At 42.0% G+C, this 18,885-nt stretch overlaps 1 protein-coding gene across 5 annotated transcripts in view; it reads left to right on the top strand.

The window, feature by feature from the left end:
* Positions 1 to 18,885, top strand: part of DCX (doublecortin) — a 91,673-nt gene that overhangs the window by 51,887 nt on the left and 20,901 nt on the right. For 3 of the 5 annotated variants that reach the window (XM_051786526.1, XM_051786499.1, XM_051786517.1), the window contains exons 4-5: positions 12,563 to 12,665; positions 16,539 to 16,661. In XM_051786526.1, the coding sequence (XP_051642486.1) occupies positions 12,563 to 12,665; positions 16,539 to 16,661 (226 nt within the window). Of the gene's footprint in view, positions 1 to 12,562; positions 12,666 to 16,538; positions 16,677 to 18,885 lie in introns of all 5 variants that reach the window. The other 2 variants (XM_051786491.1, XM_051786509.1) reach the window with 1 other exon arrangement.

Genomic DNA, 18,885 nt, shown 5'->3' with positions numbered 1-18,885 from the left:
ATATTGTGGACTGAACAGTATTTCTTCAGAGACACCAATGAAAATGCTGGTTTTGTTACAGTTACCTCTCTCCACTTATTCCTGCTATCCCATGCTTCAGAAATGCTGTGTTCCAGCAGCACTTGAACCTGAGTGGAATTGCAGAGATTCAATGCTTCTTAAAAAAGCTCAGCCTGTGCTGGATGTTTATGAGAGTGCTGGAGCAAATTGAAAGCACACCACTGTGGGCAGAGAGATTGCCACTGGAGAGGCTGATACTGCTGGATTACCTGTCAGAAATGATCTGAGTCTCAGATGAAAGGGGAAGGCAGCAAAGGGAAACTATAAAACATTTGAGGGGGAAAAACTGAAAATACAAAATTTTAGAAGTGCTGTCAGTATAATCAAGGAGTAAAGTCCGACTGATGCTTCTTGTAATTATTCTGGCTTCAGTAGATTTGCATCAAGAGGCTTGTGTGTCAATACAGATTTGGCCCTTTTGTTTACATTTCTTTTTGTAACTGTATGATCAGTCTTTGTGCAATGTCTACATATGAGTTTGTCTACATATGTCTACATATGTATGAGCAGCATTTCCACCATGAACAGATAGCAAACCTTGTTTCTGTCTGGGCATCCACAACAAAATTTAAAAAATCCCTCAAAGCAAACAAAAAAAAGCCACAGCAAGAAATCAACCGAATAAAACACCTACATTTTTTAATGGATATTATGGTATCAGCTTTTTTGAACCAAACAGGGGTTATTTAACATCCTTTTGTTTTAGCTGTAGTTGCAAAGTTACTGAGCTCCACAGTCACAAAGAGTACTCAGAATGCTTTGGCCCAGGGTTGTGCATAAGTGAGATCGGAAGTTGACTCAAAATCTGCAAGGAATAAGGAATACTTCTTTTTCTACAGAGGTGAGGATGAGCAGGAAGGGTCAGGGGAGGAAAGAATCTACAATATCTACCCCTGGAAAGGTGAAGACCACTGCAAGGTGCTGCCTGTGCTTATTATTGCCTCACACCACAGTGCCACTGAGAATGAACAGCTCAGCCCAGTTCCTGTCCATGTCTGTGACAGCAAAGAGAAGCCCTGCATGGGAGATGCCAGACTTGTGTCCTTCACACCAGCAGAAAGGATCCATTTATCATGGAAATGACAGTCAATCTCTAGGGCTGAGGGCTGGGGAAGAGATAGAGAGTAAGGGATAGGTGAAGAGCTGATGAATTCATGCAGGAAGAGAGAAAAGAGGAAAAGATCCAGATGCATTATTTCTGTGGTTCAAATAAGCAAAGCAGTACCCAATTATCCTGGAGACTGCACAAAGGGAATGTCAGTGTGTGCAACCATCTGCAGCAGGCTGATCTGTGAGCTCACACAGTCACCTCTGCACCATTCCGGGAGTGGCATTTGCTGTTTCTTAGAGATTGGGAAAGAAACAGAGCTCTGCTTGTAAGCCTCTGGCCACCTCCTGTTTCTATCATATATCTCCTGGGGCAATCTCGCAGCAATTAGTTTCTAATTGCTTCAGTAGTCTACAACTGATTTGACGAGAAATGCCATGCAAATGTGACGGTCCTTGCATGTTTCACAGAGGCAGAAATTAATTGCATCCTAGTTTTTAAAACTCGGCTTCTTTGCACTCCCCCTTCTTCCTTCACGTGACATTTTGTATTTCAAAAAGAAAGGTAAAATATTAAAAAGTAATATTTTTTTCCTCTAATCAGGTATTCTTCTGCCACTGCTCAGCAGCACAGATTCACCCTGATGTGCTCCATGTTTATTGTAATGATGCAATTTGAATGGTTACTCCCCAAACCAGTGTGAACCCTATAATGCCTCTCCCAGGTGCTGTTTAGTTGGGGTAAGAAGGTTTTAACCTCCTGCCTTTCAGAATCCCACTAGTAAATCAACTGCATCTTGGGATCATCTCTAAATGAAATTTGCTTGCTACACAGCAGCAAGGAGACGTGATAGGATTATAAAACAGGACAATTTTTCACTGCAGAAATACTTGAACTCACTCTAGACAATTATGCTGCCTGCCATTTTACACATCATCTGTTTTACTATTCCTGCATCAGTTATTCCATTAACATTACTGCATACTAAGCCAGAACCTGTCATTGGTCCTGTAGACATGGAAAGGATGAAATACATTTCAAAAAAAAGGAAAAAAAAGGCATTTTCACGTGGAAGGCTTTGGGACATCCATTTCACCAACCTTTCTGCATGTGCTGTACAAAGTATTTTTATCTCCCAGCCTGCTTAACATTGTTAATTTCTACCCTAATGTGGTTTAGCTCAGGACATAATGCTGAATTTGTCATTACTCTGTTCACTGTCAGCTGAATTGAAAAGACCTGCTAATTAGGAAAAAAAAATAGCTTTATTCAAAGATTAACAGAAATTACGGTGAAAACAAAACTCTTTTGGTAGGGAGAGGATATGCATTTTCTGTAAATTCAGGAAATCTCACAAAGCACAAAGAACAGGTTCAGAATTATAATTAAGGAAGAAATTTTAGGTCCCTGAAAGAACAACTTGATGGCAATTGTTACTTTCCTTTAGATTTAATGTAGCTTCTGTTACAATTTAATTTTTAAAGGCCACCATTTTTAATTCCCATTAATCTCCAGAATGAACAGTGTAATAAAGATCCTGGCAAAGACTGAAATTTAACGAGTCAAAATGCCTCTAGGAGCCTTTACAGAATATTTAAGGAATTGAGCAACAGCACTGATGCTGTGAGCAAGATGAAATGCAAATCCAGTGTTAATTAGATACAGAACTGGTTGCACCTTCTTGTGTAATTCAAGAGTGAGGCTGACTTGGATCCATGGGCTGCGTGTGAGGTTACACTGTCAGAGGATGGGACAGTTTGTCCCTCTCCAGGTTTGGAGATGTGTATTAGGAAGGATTACTTGGAGGTTGAATACTTTATGCTTGTGTCTTTTTTCCATTAGGGTTGATAGCTTGAAGTAAAAATGTCAACTCTTCACCATCTCCTTCAGTGAGGAAGCGTGTAGGATTTTGCAGATGTTTGTGCAAACGAGAGGGGCACCTGTACAAAATATGAGCTCACTGACACATCCAAGAAGTATCCTTAGACATGATGAAAATAGCAGAGATGTTTGAAAGGCTATGTAGTTGGAGACCTTGACACTGAATGAAACCAGTGCAGGCTGAGATAGAAATAAGCATAAGCTGAGTTGTCAGAATAGTCTTGTCTGGTCAGAAAAGGTTTTTCATTACAACAGAGTTAGAGTGCATCTTCCCCAGGAAAAAAACTCTGCTAATGAATTGCCATAGAATCCCAGAAATGTTTGGGTTGGAGGGACCTTAAAGCCCATCCAGTTCCATCCCCTGCCACGGGGAGGGACACCTTCCACTAGCCCAGGTTGCTCCAAGCCCTGTCCAACCTGGCCTTGGACACTTCCAGGGATGGGGCAGCCACAGCTTCTCTGGGCAACCTGTGCCAGGGCCTCACCACCCTTATGACCAGTGGGATTTTCCTCAACCTGCCCTCGTGTGCCCCAGTCCCTCAGCTGAAGGATCAGGGTCTGCAACCCACACCCCAGTGTCTTTCCTGGCCTGGGGAAACCAGGATGGGACAGAGGAGTTTAGTTTAAACACAGTTGCTAATTATCAAATAAGGGAGAGGGAAAGCATTTTTGTTGTTACTTTCTTGGTTTATTGTGTTTTGGCTTTTTGCTTTTTTAATTTTTCATTTCCCACTCTTGGAAAGAAGATTATGTAGGACAAACAAGGCCAGGCCACTGTGGCTTTCGAAGTGAGATTTAAATTTGTTTTGTGACTTAGTCCTAATTAACATGTGCTGTGTACTACAAACACCGAGGAAGACAAGGTTATCCACAATGAAATGTGTCAGTGTGCTGCCGTGCTGGGAGAGACAAAGCCAGTTCAAAACACGCTGCCTTCAAAGCCAGTGGTGACGTCTGAGTTGAACTGAAGTGTCCTCAAGCACTCCTGATGCACTAATAATAACAGCAAGTCTGACACAGATTTTTCCCTAGCACTTATTTTGGAAGGATGTTACTGATGTCAGCAGGACATCCAGGACAACCTCGAATAACTACATTTCTTAGAGGGAGGCTGCCTCAGTGAGTAAAACACATCCACGTGTCACAGGGAAACTAAACCTGTTCATATTTTATGTAATTTCCCTTGTCATTCTGGGTCACTATTGAAGACAGAATTTCCTCTCTTGTGTCTCTTTACACCACATCACAGAGGCTGTAGGAGCAAATCCTGCTGTTTCATACAACTGTGTAATCTTCATTTTGCCAGAACTTTGTTCTGCTGGAAAGCACCGTGCAGTCATTTTGCCCTCTGCTTCCAGGACTACACGCTGGGCAGGAGTAAGGCAGAATAGGTGGGTTGCAAGACAGTGAACTTATCCCTGGAAAATGGAAATGCAGGAGTAACTCAGTTTTGTTCCTGAGTGAGGGTTCATCTTTGGCCACCGCTGTACTCGGCTGAAGTCCATAACTGTATCCAGGTGGGTGAAAGTGCAAAGGGATCCTTCTCTGGTAGCTGGCCAGTGTAGTGTCCTCTGAAATACTTGGGCTGAGAATTAAGTTCTTGATGCATTGGACCATGAAATAATTAACTGGAGGAAGTATTTTTATGTAATGCTGGCTGATAAAAGAAGGAGCTGGAGCCAGGAACACTTACAAGATGCTGAGAAGGGAAAATCTCTCCCAGGGCACTGTTCTAGCGGGTAAGGAAAGCAGAGATGTTGTCTTAGACTTTCAAGAAGACAATATACATTGAGTGTGGGGATGGGAACAGTTATCACAGTTTTGCTTCCTCCCTTCCCCACTATCTTTTCCAGCTGAAAGTCAGCAGGCAGAGGAGTGGCTGAGGGGCCACTGGCTCTGACCTACTGATGCACCGGGTAGGTGCCGTGGTGTAGGGTGCAGAGATAAGGTTTCCTTTGGGGGAAGCAGGGACCAGCTGTGAGACAAAGTCAGGATGTGGCTATTGGCCTCCTCCAGCCCCTCAGAGCTCACTTACAAGCAGCATGTGCTTGGTGTAACTTTTCAGCCTCCTGTACTTGTTGGCCAGGTAATGGTGATGTTCTTTCTGTGCTCCCTGAAGACAGAGAATGTTGCTTGCAGGTACACACCAAACCACTCAGTCCTGGTGCAATGTGTTGTGTTTATGTTTTAACCAGGGCATACTGTCAGTCCTTTGTTAACAGTAGAATCTCACAAAGCTGAACAACAGCCTTTCTCTTTTATGCAGATATGCACAACAGGATCAGCAACAGCTACAGGTCTTAGAAACTTGTTGCTGGAAATCCCATTAAGTGAAAATTCCAGCCCATTGACTCTTCAGCCTCACCTCGAGTAGGTTGACAGGCTCCCTGTGTCTTTACTTTCAAGACTCCTGTTTCAAGTAGTGTTGCTTGACCTTGGCCATATAGTAGTCATGCTACTTCCAAAGTCTCTGATGCTCTTTGGTAGTCCAGAACTACTGTTTCCTATCAGAGTGATGAGGAGGGATGATTAGGATTCGGTTAAGTGCTACCTGTTCTGGGGCAATTTATGCCCCCAAACTGCACAGCACATTTATCCTCAGCCTAATACCCTCATGAATGCAAGAGCGAGCCTTTCTTCTGGATAAAAAGAATCAGCAGCCTGAATATCTGTTTCATACTCCCTCCATATGTATAGGGAATGGGGATAACAAACTAACCTTTCTTCCAGAGGCTAATTGGATTTCACACAGTTTGGAAGCACCACTAATTCATCAGATATGTTAAAATTCAGCTTTAACATTCCTACTGGGTAGCTTGGCTATTGACCTTCCTCCCTCTTGCTTTTTGTTCTCTTCTGTTTCAAACTTACCCATTTCCAATACTTAAATAAACAGGCACCCTTGTGCTGCTGTCCCTTGAGAGAAGCATTTCTTTGTGCATGAAGCCTTACAAGCTGCTGGGAACACACAGACATAAATATTTCTTGTTCCACTTAAATAAGCATCAGAAATGCTTATTCTAGAAATAATGCATATTGTTCAGGAGCTGGTGTCCCTACTCAGATTGAGTAACATTATAACCAAATAGTCCAAATTGGCATAAAGCATTTATGATCAACCTGCTTTGGTTGTCAGCCTAATTAAGAAGATCTGCATTTTTCATCAACAAAAAGGTGTAAAAATACTCTCTTGCATTTAAGAAAACTCTTGATCATCCTGACTTGCTCAGGATTTTCTCTTCTGAAGGTGAAGAAGGAAGAAAAAAATCTCAACAGGAGAGTGGAGGTTGATTGTTGCAATCAAACTGTGTAGGTAGGCTTAAATGTTCTCTAAATGTTCCCTTAAAGGTTCAATAGTAGGCTTTAACATTCTCTGTGAACACAAAAAAAAGTCGAGGTCTCTGAATAATGTTGTGAGGAATGGAAATCTCTCTGCATATTTTTACTGAGAGAGATTATGGGCCCTGAAACCCAAATGGTTTTCCCACCTTTCCCTATGGTTCCCTGCAGACACAGAAGTGAGAGGACAGCACAACCATGGTCTGGCCAGGTTTCCACTTGGATGTCTGGTGAGCCAGAGGAGCAGAGATGGAAGAGCAGGTGACAGAACACCCTTATTGCTGGGTAGCTCAGAGAAGGGCTCCCCAAGTGCAGTTGCACATCCCTGTGTGGCACAGGCTGGGCATGCAGGAATGCTCCGGATCCATTTTGGAATGTTGACATCTGGGCTTTCTGTGCTCATCTTCCTATTGCTTATCAACTTTAAGCAGTATTTTTTCGTGAAGGCGGATAAGTAATTCTCTTTCTGTGAATGCGAATGTGGAATCTATTGAGTGGGTGTGTGCATACTTTAAAGAAATAATTGAATCCAAACATCTCTTATTTTTAAATCCAGGAAACCAGAATCTAATATAATGTAAATCAATTCAGTCTCTGCTTTGGGCTTGCAGTCTTCAGACTGTTAAAAAGAAAAATGTATTAAGTGCTGTGCATTCCAATATCAACATATTTATTTTCCATCATATCCCCTCAACCTGAAATCTTTTTCTTTCCGGATGTGTGGTGAAGAGCTGAGTCCCCATGTTCATTAATTCCCATATTCACTCTGATGTGTGACCTTGCTGAATCTTCCCATGGATGGGTCTGTGTGTGTTTTGTTTCTGTGCAGTGCTCTATTGATTGCAAACACCCAGCTGATACATCATAAAGCACAGTTGCCTTTGTGCTTTAGGATTTTGGCTCCTCAGACCTGAAATAAACATACCACTGCCAATGTGGCTTGGAGTACAGGTGTTGGAGTATAAATAAGTCCATCAGATTTCTGGTTTGAGTTAAAACAGAGTTTAAACAGATTTTAGATACATTCTCAGCTCAGTTAACCGTTGGTATCCATCCAGCTGCTGGCCTGACTTCCTCAACTTCATCTGGCACCTTGTGCTGAAAGAGAAAGGACAGGAGCAGGCATCTAAGATACATTAATTGTCTTTAGCTAACAGATGTGTTCAATTGTAAAGTATTTATCAAAGCAACTTAGAAAAAAAATAAGAGTATGTCTTAATTCACTCCTGTTCCTACAGGCTTTATATGTGTATGGCATATAAACTGTCTTCTGTGGTCTTTTTCAAAGCTACCTCTGAAGACAGTTTTTCCACTGTTCTGACCTCTGGAAGCCTACAAGCTGAAGAAGTATGATGATTTAAAGGGTGGAAATGGATATCTGTTTTCTTTGACCATAACCATTACATTTGCTGAAACTTAGGGACTATAATGCTGTCGGTATCACTTCCAGTTGTGCTGTCTAAATTCTTTAAAGAGGGGAGATATTGCAGAGAGAACAGTTCCCAAAGTCATTAGGACTAAGGGAGAGAGCTAAAAGCAGGATATATTTTCTGAACTGATAAAGACATTTGTCTGAAAGGTGAAGAAGGCAGTTCTGTTCACCCTCCTGGGGATGCCCTTCTGCAGGTGGTGAAAGGGAACAAAAGGAGCTGGGTAATCCAAACACACATTCAAAGCACAGGAGGTTCTGCACTGGTGGGTGATTTAGACTGAGGCTTAAGTCTTGAGGTTTTTTTATTTCTAATTATTTTAACCATTTTATTTATTAACAAATTACAGTTTCTAAATGGGGCTGCTGCCTCCTGGAGGATGGTAGAAACAGCCAGTTACTCAAAGCTGTGCTGGTGTAGATCCTGTGTGTTACTGCTCCTCTTCCAGGTGAACTCAGAATATCACAGATACTTCAGCACACTGTGAGCTGACATCCAGAGACATGTGTGAGGCGAACTCCATTTTGTCAAAATCCTGAAAAATGCTTAGTTCTACAAGTGCTGTATTAAAATGAAGAAGGCAGCTCAGCAGCTCTCATAAGGCTGTACTTTCCTTTCTGCAATTAAAATTGCTGCAGCAGACACTAATGGACTGTCACTGCAGAAATCCCCTCTTGGAGATCTGAGCTATATTGTACTCTCAGGGAAGGTTTTTCTAATATAAGCAAAGAAGGATTTCATTTAACAAGGAAAGAAACCACGCTTAATGAAAACCTAAGGAATTGCAAAGAGTTTTGTACTCCCTCAAATCTCTGTTAATCTCTACCAACTTCTGTTTATTCTGTGATATATATTATAAAGTTTAGTAAAAAGATCAAACCTTGGCACAAAGAGAAATGTTATCATCAACTCTATTAGAAATAATGACTTAGTAAGAAATAAATTTGTGCCTCATCGACTGGAGTGTGAAGAAATAATTTCCTTCATCGGTATTGCTTAAGCTACAGGAATTGGAGTGCAAACATTTCATGTAGGATGATCCTTTCTAAATCAATATTGTCCTTTGAATCCTGAGTTTCAAATTAAATATTACCCTCCTTTAAACAAAGGCCTACTTGAAAATCAATGCTATTTATTTTGTCCACTGTAGTGTTATACACAAGTCTATTTTTTGTTATAAATAAAAAAAAAAGCCTGTGGACTTAAAAATGGAAAAAAGAAAAAAATCTTCCTATTTTGCTGATTTCTGGTATCATTGCTAAGGGTGCATGATAACAGTCACCAGAAAACTCACCATTTTCAGGTAATAGAACTGGTCCTTGCACTAGCTGGCTACTATGAGGTTTTGTCTTGTGCTTTAATAAATTTATAGCTAAAAGTAAAATGCAGCACTTTAAAACAATGATTTTCAGGTCATCATCTGGGGTAAATCTGTTATTGATGTGAACTTTCTTTCAGGATTTTCATGGTGTTCCAGGTGAATTATTTGATATAATTAGAATAGTAGATTAGAGTAAGCTAAAGCAGAATATATACTTTCAAAAAGTCCACACTGCCTGGGGGGAGACTTGTACTATTTTTATTTATTTATGAATAATAAACAGAAAACATGAGAAAAAAGACTTCTGACGAATGGAGAGAAGACCTATAATGTCATTCAGGAGTCACTTAAAACCTCTACAAAAATCAATGCAGGTAGAGATTTGGCCTTCCTCGTCAAGAACAACCCTTAAATATTCCATACTGGCTAATAAGGTCTCAAACCTGTTATCCCAGCAGAGCAGCCCATGGTCCCAGTTCTTGACTCTATGACCTTCAGGGATGAACTCATCTAGGCCCTTCTTCTGGTGGTTTTTGTTTCCTGTGCATCCCTTAGAGGGTCTGGCTCTGCTGCTGTCAGGTCCAGCAGTTAAGTCACATGTTTTCACAAAGAAAGTTTACTCCAGCAGCTTCCTGTGGACACCAATCCATATGGGACGTGTTTCAGGGGCATACAGGGATGATCAAGGATTGGGATTTAATAAACAAAAGGTAAATAGAAAATACCACACACGTGGTGAACATATGCAACACAGCACGATACGTGCAGTTATTTCTGAATTTTGCGATGTTTTGCACTATTTAAGGAAAGTGGAGTTGGGTTTTGGTTGTCTTTTCTACTATGTTGTGGTGAGTTCTTAATAGTGGAAGTTACAGCAGGAAAGAAAAGGGGAACAAATAAAGTAAATACAGAAGTTATTGTTTCCTGAGTACTAGGAGCTCATCAAGGAGATTATCTAACTCATTACCAGCCTCCAGTGCTCATCTAACCAGCTGTTGATGACTATAAAACACACCTGAAAGAACAGCAGCAAAATTAATTGCAAGTATCCCTGCTTGATATGCAATCAGTTTTCTGTCCTTGTGCATGTTGGGAGTTTTCCATTATGTCTGGAGCCTTGATCTGAAGGTTTTTGTGATGGCCTGGACTTTCTTTTTGCTTGTGGTGGTTGTGGGGAGGCAAGGACAAAATACACACTTCAATTTATGACCTGGAGACAAAAAAAAGCAAAGTACCTGTGGGTACTTTCTGATTTCATGTGAAAGGTTGGAAAATTTTTGAATCCTTCAGCTTTGCACTGTGTTTAACTGAGCAGTGGTTCCTGGACTGAAGGGTGAGCTTAGGAACCCTTAGGAGTCTTTTCTGTGGCGTAACTACAGTGCTTAGCATTCAGATGGGAACTTGTGTGTTGAGCCAAACCCAATTATTTGCAAATGAATTAGTGCCACGCATCCTGGGCAGGGGGGGGAGGACTGTAACACCAAGTGCTGGTTTAAAATGTCATCTTTTCTTTGGGAGAATTCTCTCTAGATTTATTATTAACTATTTCCAATCTAATTTGAGGCAAACAGAAATAGGAATTCACTGAAGTTAGTAAAGAAAATTCTAACTTTGATCAAAGCCATAGCAGATTTCAGCTTGCTCCATTTTGAAAATCATGGCGATGTGAAAAGCAAGCTTTTCACTAATATTTGGCATTGTAACCAGTGCTGGCACTCGTAGGCAGTGCTTTAATTATACATTACATTAACCAGTGTGAAATACTGAGCCTTATTAAGATAGCCAAAAGCCTTCTTTATAGTTGATTTATTAGAGCTTGAAATTAACTTTTCACAGTCCAGCTCGAAGAGATCAGTAGATATGGAAATCGAGCTCTGCCTGCAGTAAGTTTCCCCAGTTATCTCCAGTGCTCTCTCCAGTCCCTTGCAGTGCATCCACCCCCTGTAGAGACCCCAGACATGGCAAAACACTGGACATCAGCATCAGCTCTCACCCTCATACCTCCATTGTAAATGTCAGTGCCGATCTTGTGGTCCTTTGAAATGATTTCCTGAAGAAATGGCACTTAAAAAAAACCACCTTAGGCTCTGCCAGGTGTTCAGATGTGTGGCTGGGGTGTTGTACCAGGCTGGCTGATGCTGGAGATGTTCCGCTCTGGTGTGTTTGCAGATGAACATTTTTGCTCCTCCTGACACGATACTTGGTCAGTGTATGGCTGGGATGTCAGGATATCGTTAAATATTGCTAAAACAAGTCCATCACCTGTAGAGCAGTAGAGAGAACTGCAGATCTCTGCCAGCTGAATGTGGGGATTAGCTCCCAGCATGATGGCATCTTGCACTTTTCTCCTGCTGGAATGCTTCCCACAACCTGCCTGCATTTTCAGATTCCTGAACTCCCAGATATCAGTTCTCTGATTAAATCAGTGGATCTGAAGCTCCCACATCTCGTGCTTTGCTTCTATTTGATGCTGCAAGGCAAGCCACAGTCTGGAGCTTCAGGTACTGCAAGATATAATTTCCTTGTATTTAGGATGGCAAAAAAAGAGAGCAAGGCACTCAGAGCCCCTGGCTGGTGTGACTGTGTCTTCTGTTTACCTCAAAGAGTTTTCTACATCCTGCTCCTGTGGTGTCCACAGAGAGGAGTTGTAGTTTTAGGTGGCTGAAAGCTACTGCTTTTCCTTTTCCCACTGAGCTGTTCAAGGGCAAAGCTCCCAGACTTGGAGCTGCTGCAGCCTCTCCTCCCTGGTTCCTTGTGCCTTTCCCACCCAATAACCACCTTCCCTACACCTCGACCTTCTGTGGGATGAGCAGCTCTGCAGTGAGGGATGGTGCTTTAGCATCCTGTGTCTGGGTGGCCAAAGCAGGGAGAAGATGGCACAACATCTGGAGTAAATCCATGCATTTATATTGTGGTTGTGTGGGAAAGATGTCTAGTCAGACTTAGGGTTCCTCCATCAATAGCACAGATAAACCTTTTGACTTGAAAATTTAGCATCAGGATCGCTTAAGAGGAGTCACATCTGTGTACCTGTGCTGTGCCCAGCAGCTTTTTGCCTTCTTAGTGGTTCTTTGAGTTTTCAGGGTCTGTTGGTACTAAGATACTCGCCAGCATGGGCAGTGGTGTCATAGCCTTGCCTGTGGATGTGGCAGGGAGGGAACCTCTGCTTCTTATTTTAGAAGTAGCTGTGTCATTCATTAGGGTGATCAGTGTATTCTGTCAGCTCCTGAATGGATGGGAAATGCCACTCCCCACAGAATGTGCAAGATAGTTGTTGGAGTTTTTTTCTCTCTTTTTTTTTTTAATTACACTGTTACACTTGACTTGCCCAGATGGGCACCAGCCTTATGGAGAGTAGGACCAAATCAGCATGGGGCGGGGGGCAAGAGCAGAGAGGCAGCGCCGTTCTGTTTAAATTAAAACTGAGCCACGTCAGAATGTTGCCAATTAAAAATAAAATGAATGACTTTGCTCTCTCTGTAGGTGACCTGTCTCCATGATTTCTTTGGGGATGATGATGTGTTTATCGCCTGTGGTCCAGAAAAATTCCGCTATGCACAGGATGACTTTTCTCTGGATGAAAGCGGTAACATCAAACGCACGCTGTGGTTTTATTTGATTTCCATTCAGTTGCTTGTATCAGATAATAATGCTGCATGCTTCTATTCTGATTTTCAAGACCCAGTACATGGAATTTAACATCCTTTTGTGATACTTATCCAGTCAGCAGATATTATAATCAGGCAAATACTGGCTGAGGTAGCCCAAGTCAGAATAAATTAACTCCTGCTCCATTTGACATTTACTGCAAGTGTATCCTTTTGATTTTCTCCAGTTACAGTCGGAGAGATATATTTTTCCTGAGAACTAAACCTCCTTATGTAGACAAGTAAATATTAAAAAAATAGGGAAAAGCAACAGTTAAAAAAAAATAATCACACTTCCACTGCTTTCTTCTGCCGATTCACAAAGCAGGGCAATAATTCCCTTTTGGAGGGGGACACAACTGTGACAGCACCATTATTTGTCCCTGTTACGAGTGCAAGCAGAGGTGTGTAATAATGTGAGTCTCTATGATCAATTAAGCCATGAAATCTTTGATTTCACAGAATATACAGAGCTTGCCTGTAGGATTTACCACCCACCCCACCTGGCAACTCTATCCACCAACAGCACATGCTGCCTGCAGGTGCTAGTGAGTGCAATAAGAGGAAATTAATGTTATTTTGACCATCTAAACTCTAAAATGTGTCCTCCAAGCATTTAGGTTCGTTTCCCAGAGCTCTAGGTATCCTGTATAAGGAACACGAGTCCCACGCTGTCCAATCTGCTACAATCTGACTTGGTATTGAGGACCAAAGAGAACTTTAGCTGTATGCCAGAAAGTCAAGCAGCCTCTAATCTTCAAACATTACTTTTTTATGATTCCTTTGCAAGCCTGATTTTGTTTAATGCTGGTGCTTCTGACCTGTGTACTCCAGATGAACCCATTTTGATGGTCTTGGGTAATTAAGAGAAAGTTTTCCAAGGTTCAGCTGAGACTTTGTAGGCAGAGAATAAAGCCTGTGTCAGGCTGGGGAAGCAATCTGTAACCTGAGCTTCATATTTTTTTTAACACTCAGCAGTTGAGTCAGCTCCAGCGGGAGTTCCACGCTGTAAAACAGTTTGGATGCAATCCTAGCAGAACGACTTGATGGGAAGCCCAGCTCTCTGCCTACACTCCTGGTTACTACTCACTTTTCCATCTTGGATTTCTCTCACATAAATAAGCCAAGCCTGCTGTTGGGAAGGCACCAAGTACCTGCAGCTCCCAGAGGAATTTTGAGGGGAGCAGGGGTGCCCTGCACCTCGCAGGAAGCAGATGAGGAGCTGTTAGCCAGCAGCTTTTTCCCGTTATACATCCATCATCCTTCCTTGTTACGAGTCAGATGCTGCAAGGAGAACTGCAAATCCTGAGGTTTTGCAGATGACTGTCACTTACTAAAATCTCCTCTGTCATGGGGAACTTTTTCTTGCCTGTTTGGATGACACGCACCAGGGTTGCCGGTTATTATGTTCGCTCTGGCAGGACATCAGGAAACAAAATGAGAAATAGCATAAGAGAGGATTATGTCATCTTTTTCCTCTTGACTGCCCACCACAGATTCCACCCTCTAATCCCTGCTGCTGAGCACCCTCCAGATGACATTGCTCTGTCCAGTTTGTACCCACTGGTTTCAAGACCAGCCCATGGAAATGTCACACCCTGGTGATGTTTGGAGGCCTGTTTACAGCAACTTCAGCACAGTCAGGTCTCCACCTTCAGAGCCTTTTTTCCAGATGTGCAAATGCTCTGTGGTTGCTTTTGGTGTACTGACACTTGCCAAGGGCTGAGCTGGAGGAATTCCTCAGAGTCAGCCTTTTTGTGCTAGAAAATGCAAAGCTGGTTTTCTTTTCAAGGAATTACTCCCCTGGGAAAAAAATAAATTTGGAAGCTCTCACAAGGACGTAATATGAAGCATTTTTACTTTTTATGTATATTTTTTTTAGTGAGTAATTCAGGTGACTGAACACAGCTGCCTGACATCTTTTGAGTCCCTCTTGGTTTCTGGGATACCCATGTGATATAGGATTGAGAGATTCAGTGCCTATGGCTGGGCAAGTGAGTTGTGCTCCAAGATGCAAATGTTGCAATGTTTTTTGTCAATATCCAAGAGCCTTGAAAAATATAACTTCTGCAGTGACTGAAGAGGATTTTTCCTCCTGTTTTGTCTCAGCTGGTTAACACAGTGGCTGGCTGTTTCAGATTGTCTCATGAAACGCTGTATTCTTTAGGATCAAGGAGAGATAGTCTACCTTCCCTGCATCTCCCCATCCCCCAGCATCAGTACTGCTCTTCATGTATAAAAAATTTGGGCTATATTAGTGCTGGACCTCTACAAGCCTTTCTATGACATCATATGTGAGAAGTCAAGTACCTTTGGGAAAAAAACAAAACAACACACGCACACAAATTTTTCCATCCCCGATTTACAATTTCCAAAATCGTTTATCTGGGGAGAAAATAAACTCATTGTAGGTTTAATTATTGCCATGCAGTATCCCTGGAGCACAAGGCATCCTCTCCTCATATTCTTGTACTGCATGACCCGAGAGCAAACTCTCTTGCAAACCATCCAGAAGGAGAAGAGACGGACTCTCGAGTGTCTGAGAATGAGGAAAGCCTGGGGAAAAATTTAAGGCAACTACATTTTCATAGATGTACTGATATATAATTAAATAACACATACATTTAGGTCAGACAGCTTGTTTTCAGTTGACCAGTTATTTATCTGGTATGTGCTGCCTTAGTTGATTCCCACTGGAGAATCCAGCCAAGAGGGTCCTCAGTGCAGGACATGTGTGCAGAGCTGAGCTGAACTTTTCTATTAGAAACTGTCTGTATGAGGAACATGTAATTCACATATGTAAAAAATGCACTTTTTACGTCTTGGTGAGGACAAGCTGTTGTAGGAGATGAGGTGAGACCCGTTAGCATTTGACAAAAAGGAAATTCCCTTTTTATTGTCTTCTTCTTAACTGGGTTAAGTTAATAACTTGAGGGGTGGAAAGTTCTTTTTCTGTTAGCTTTCAATGTAAATAAACCCTGCTTTTGAAGATCTGGCATGCCTGAAATCCTGGGACACACAGGGGTTTGTTAGCATTTCAGTTCCTTTCTGCAGGACCCTGTAGATCATGTTTACATTTATCCCTCTTCCTGGCGTATTTATTTTTCAAGAAAACACAGTTGGGGTTCTCATCTGCTCATGTCTTCAAGCGCATAAATCTGCTGGGCTTGTTTATACAAACCTTTCTGAAAGGGATGACTGGCCAGGACAGAGGATGTATTTTGTAGAACCATTTTGTCTTCTTTCCTTTCTGCATCTGAAAAGCTCCAACTTGTTGAGACAGAAGAGGCTGATTCAGGCTGGGTGAAAGTCTCCTGGGGCAGATGTCCAGTCTGCCACTTGGAGACTTTACACCATGCCATGAGCTGTTTCCTGGCTTTCTGCACCTGCATAAGTTGCAGTCATCACTCTTCCTACTAAATCTTCACGGAAGGGTTGCAACAAATTAACTGGATTTCTTGACCTGATTCATCGCTCAGTGTTGACTCATTGTGCTCACTAGTCAGTGAGAACTATGGCAAGGGGAAGGGCAGAAAATGTTTGCTAGGACACAGGTTTGGAGACAGGCCCTGCTAGACCCAGCCTGGCACCTACGCTGTCTCAGCACCTCCTCTAGAGGAGCTGAGCCATCCTCTTTTCCCTCCCCTTGAAAGGTCTCCTTTCTGCTCTAGAGAAAATGTGCTGATGTCAGCTTTTCCCCTCGCCCTCGATGTTTGCTTTTCGGAGACAAAGCACTGAGCTGCCCAGGGGTGTTTCATACCCTCTGTCCATGGGCACAGGGACATAACCACGGCTGCTGTGTGTTCCCCCAGAGTGCCGGGTGATGAAGGGGAGCCCTGCAGCTGCCACGGGCAGCAAGTCCTCTCCCACCCCTCAGAAGAGCTCGGCGAAGAGCCCAGCGCCCATGCGCCGCAGCAAGTCTCCAGCCGATTCAGGTAACCATCAAGATGGTGAGTGATTGTTTCTTGGTGTCTGAATATTGACTGTGCTCGAGGGAAAGACACGTACTGTGTGTGTTTGCGTAGGAAACCCCGGTATTCTTTTGAAAACAAGAGTCTGGTGCTACAGGGGGCACTTAATAAATGTTGGAAAGGAATTCTCTGGTTGGTTGAGTGCAGTTGTGGCTTGAGGTTGTACCACACACAGTCTCACAGCCTCCTTCCCTAACAATGTTTTAGAAGAAGTTTCCACTTCACAGGCAGGAAATCAAGGCCCACAGTGCTCCCAAATGTCCGCTATAGATACAGACTGATTTAGAATAACCTTCTGTGCAAAGCTAGTGGTAATTATTGTACAGGTCAGAAGTGGCTTCTTCTAATAGTTATTGAAAGAAGACCAGTGATCTTGCAACTGGAGAACTGGTGATGGGTTTATTGATGTGATCCTGAGACAGTCACTCACTAATAAAAGAGAAGGAAAAATGGGAATTTACTGCTGCAGCTTGCACCACTTGAAAAGCCTCCCTCCTCCTTCAGTAGCCCCTGGACTGGTGGTGTGGCTCACCTGGAGAGCTGCAGAGCCTGGCAATTGAAGGTTGGGCTGCACATTGTAGTAATTATAGTAACTGATAGTTTTTAGAGTCATGGAAAGTTCCTAGAGTCACAATGAACATCTAGTGTGTCATCTGCTTGCCTGTTCTGTTCCAAAAGAGAACCAGACATGGCCTGTCACTAAAATAGCCAAATCACAAAAAGAGGATGCCAGGATTCCAGGAGAGCTTCATATCTTGAATTCAAGTGACCCACAACATTAACACAGGTGATATAAAAGAGAAATGACTTTTCCCCCTCATGCTTACACACAGCATATTGCATGGGAACACCACACAACAGCTACCATCAGTAGACACTGGATTATTGGATATAAAATTCACTTGACAGTAATCAGAAGGATTTTCCCCAGGAAGCAGTTTGATTTTTTAGGGTCTCTTGGTTGGTTCTTTAGCTACTTAAAAGGACAGTGTGAAATTGATTGGCACATACCAAGACACTGTAATTTTAAAATAAAGGTATTTCTCTGTAAGGGGATTTTACATTCATAAAGTTTTTCTTCAATATGCCAGTGTAGGTTGTTCTTAAACTCAGGCTTGCTATAATCTAAAAAGCTTTTATAATTCCAAATGCCTGGTAAAGTTGTGTGGGTACATTGAAGGCATGGTGGAAATTATGTTGTTGATTTAAAAAATCCCAAACTAACATTCATTGATCTGGGCGTCAGCTCATGCACGAGTTGTGAAACAGCATTTAAACCTTCTCCATAAGCATCAGGTAGGTACTAATTACCACCAGAACAAGACTTTATTGCATGAGCAGATAGTCTAATGTGAAATGGCAACTATTGTGCTCCTGATTTTAACTGATTGAGTGACTTACAGGAACAGAATGGTGACTCATCTGATGAGGTTTAATGAACACAGTCAGCAGAGCTTTTCAGAGGGAGATTAAAATAACCAGGAATGCTGAACAATAGCCAGTTCCTGGAGTTAAGGCCAGTAATGAAGGACAAATCAGGTTTCCTTAATCCATCCAGACAAGGGTCTTTCGTACTTTCCTGTAATTTCAATACAGGAAGAAATGGCAGCCCGTCCTGTTTAATAACAATGAAAAAGACTGAACTCCTTCAGCATTGGAAGATGGAAGATTTGTTTACTCAGGACAGAGAGAAAAAAGAATACAGTTTTGTATTCTTGTCTTGAATTTGTAATAATTTAGGTGGATTTACACATCATTTAAGAATCAATATTTACATTTAGTTGGATTTTGAAGTTATCACATTAAAAAGGCAAGGAATGCTTACTGAAGCCTGATTAATAAAAGATTATCTGACTTTTTTTGCCCCACAGAATTCTCACCCATTTAATTTATGAAACTGTTTAAAAGTAGTTTTACTTCAAATATATATATCTTTTTGCTATGTGTTTGCTCTCCTACCCATTCATACTTTCTATCTTTGCTGTCTTTCACTCTGCTATGGTGATATCAGATATATTGTCATATTAGAACCTTTAGTTTCCTTGGTTTTGTGTTGTTAGTTTCTGTTCTCTGCAGTTCTTCTCTAAGCAGGTTTCTGTACCCTCTAAGTCTCTAAGGCCATTGTGACATATCTGGGCACTGATATCAGTGCAGATTCAGAGGTAAATCTCCATGCTGCTTCAGTGAA

Source organism: Manacus candei, unplaced genomic scaffold, assembly GCF_025592945.1.
Source record: "Manacus candei isolate 608988 ecotype Guabito, Panama unplaced genomic scaffold, ASM2559294v1 h1tg000003l, whole genome shotgun sequence".
NCBI classification, from domain to species: Eukaryota; Metazoa; Chordata; class Aves; order Passeriformes; family Pipridae; genus Manacus; species Manacus candei.
Note: the sequence above shows the minus strand (reverse complement) of the source record. Positions and strands in the feature narration are given on the sequence as shown.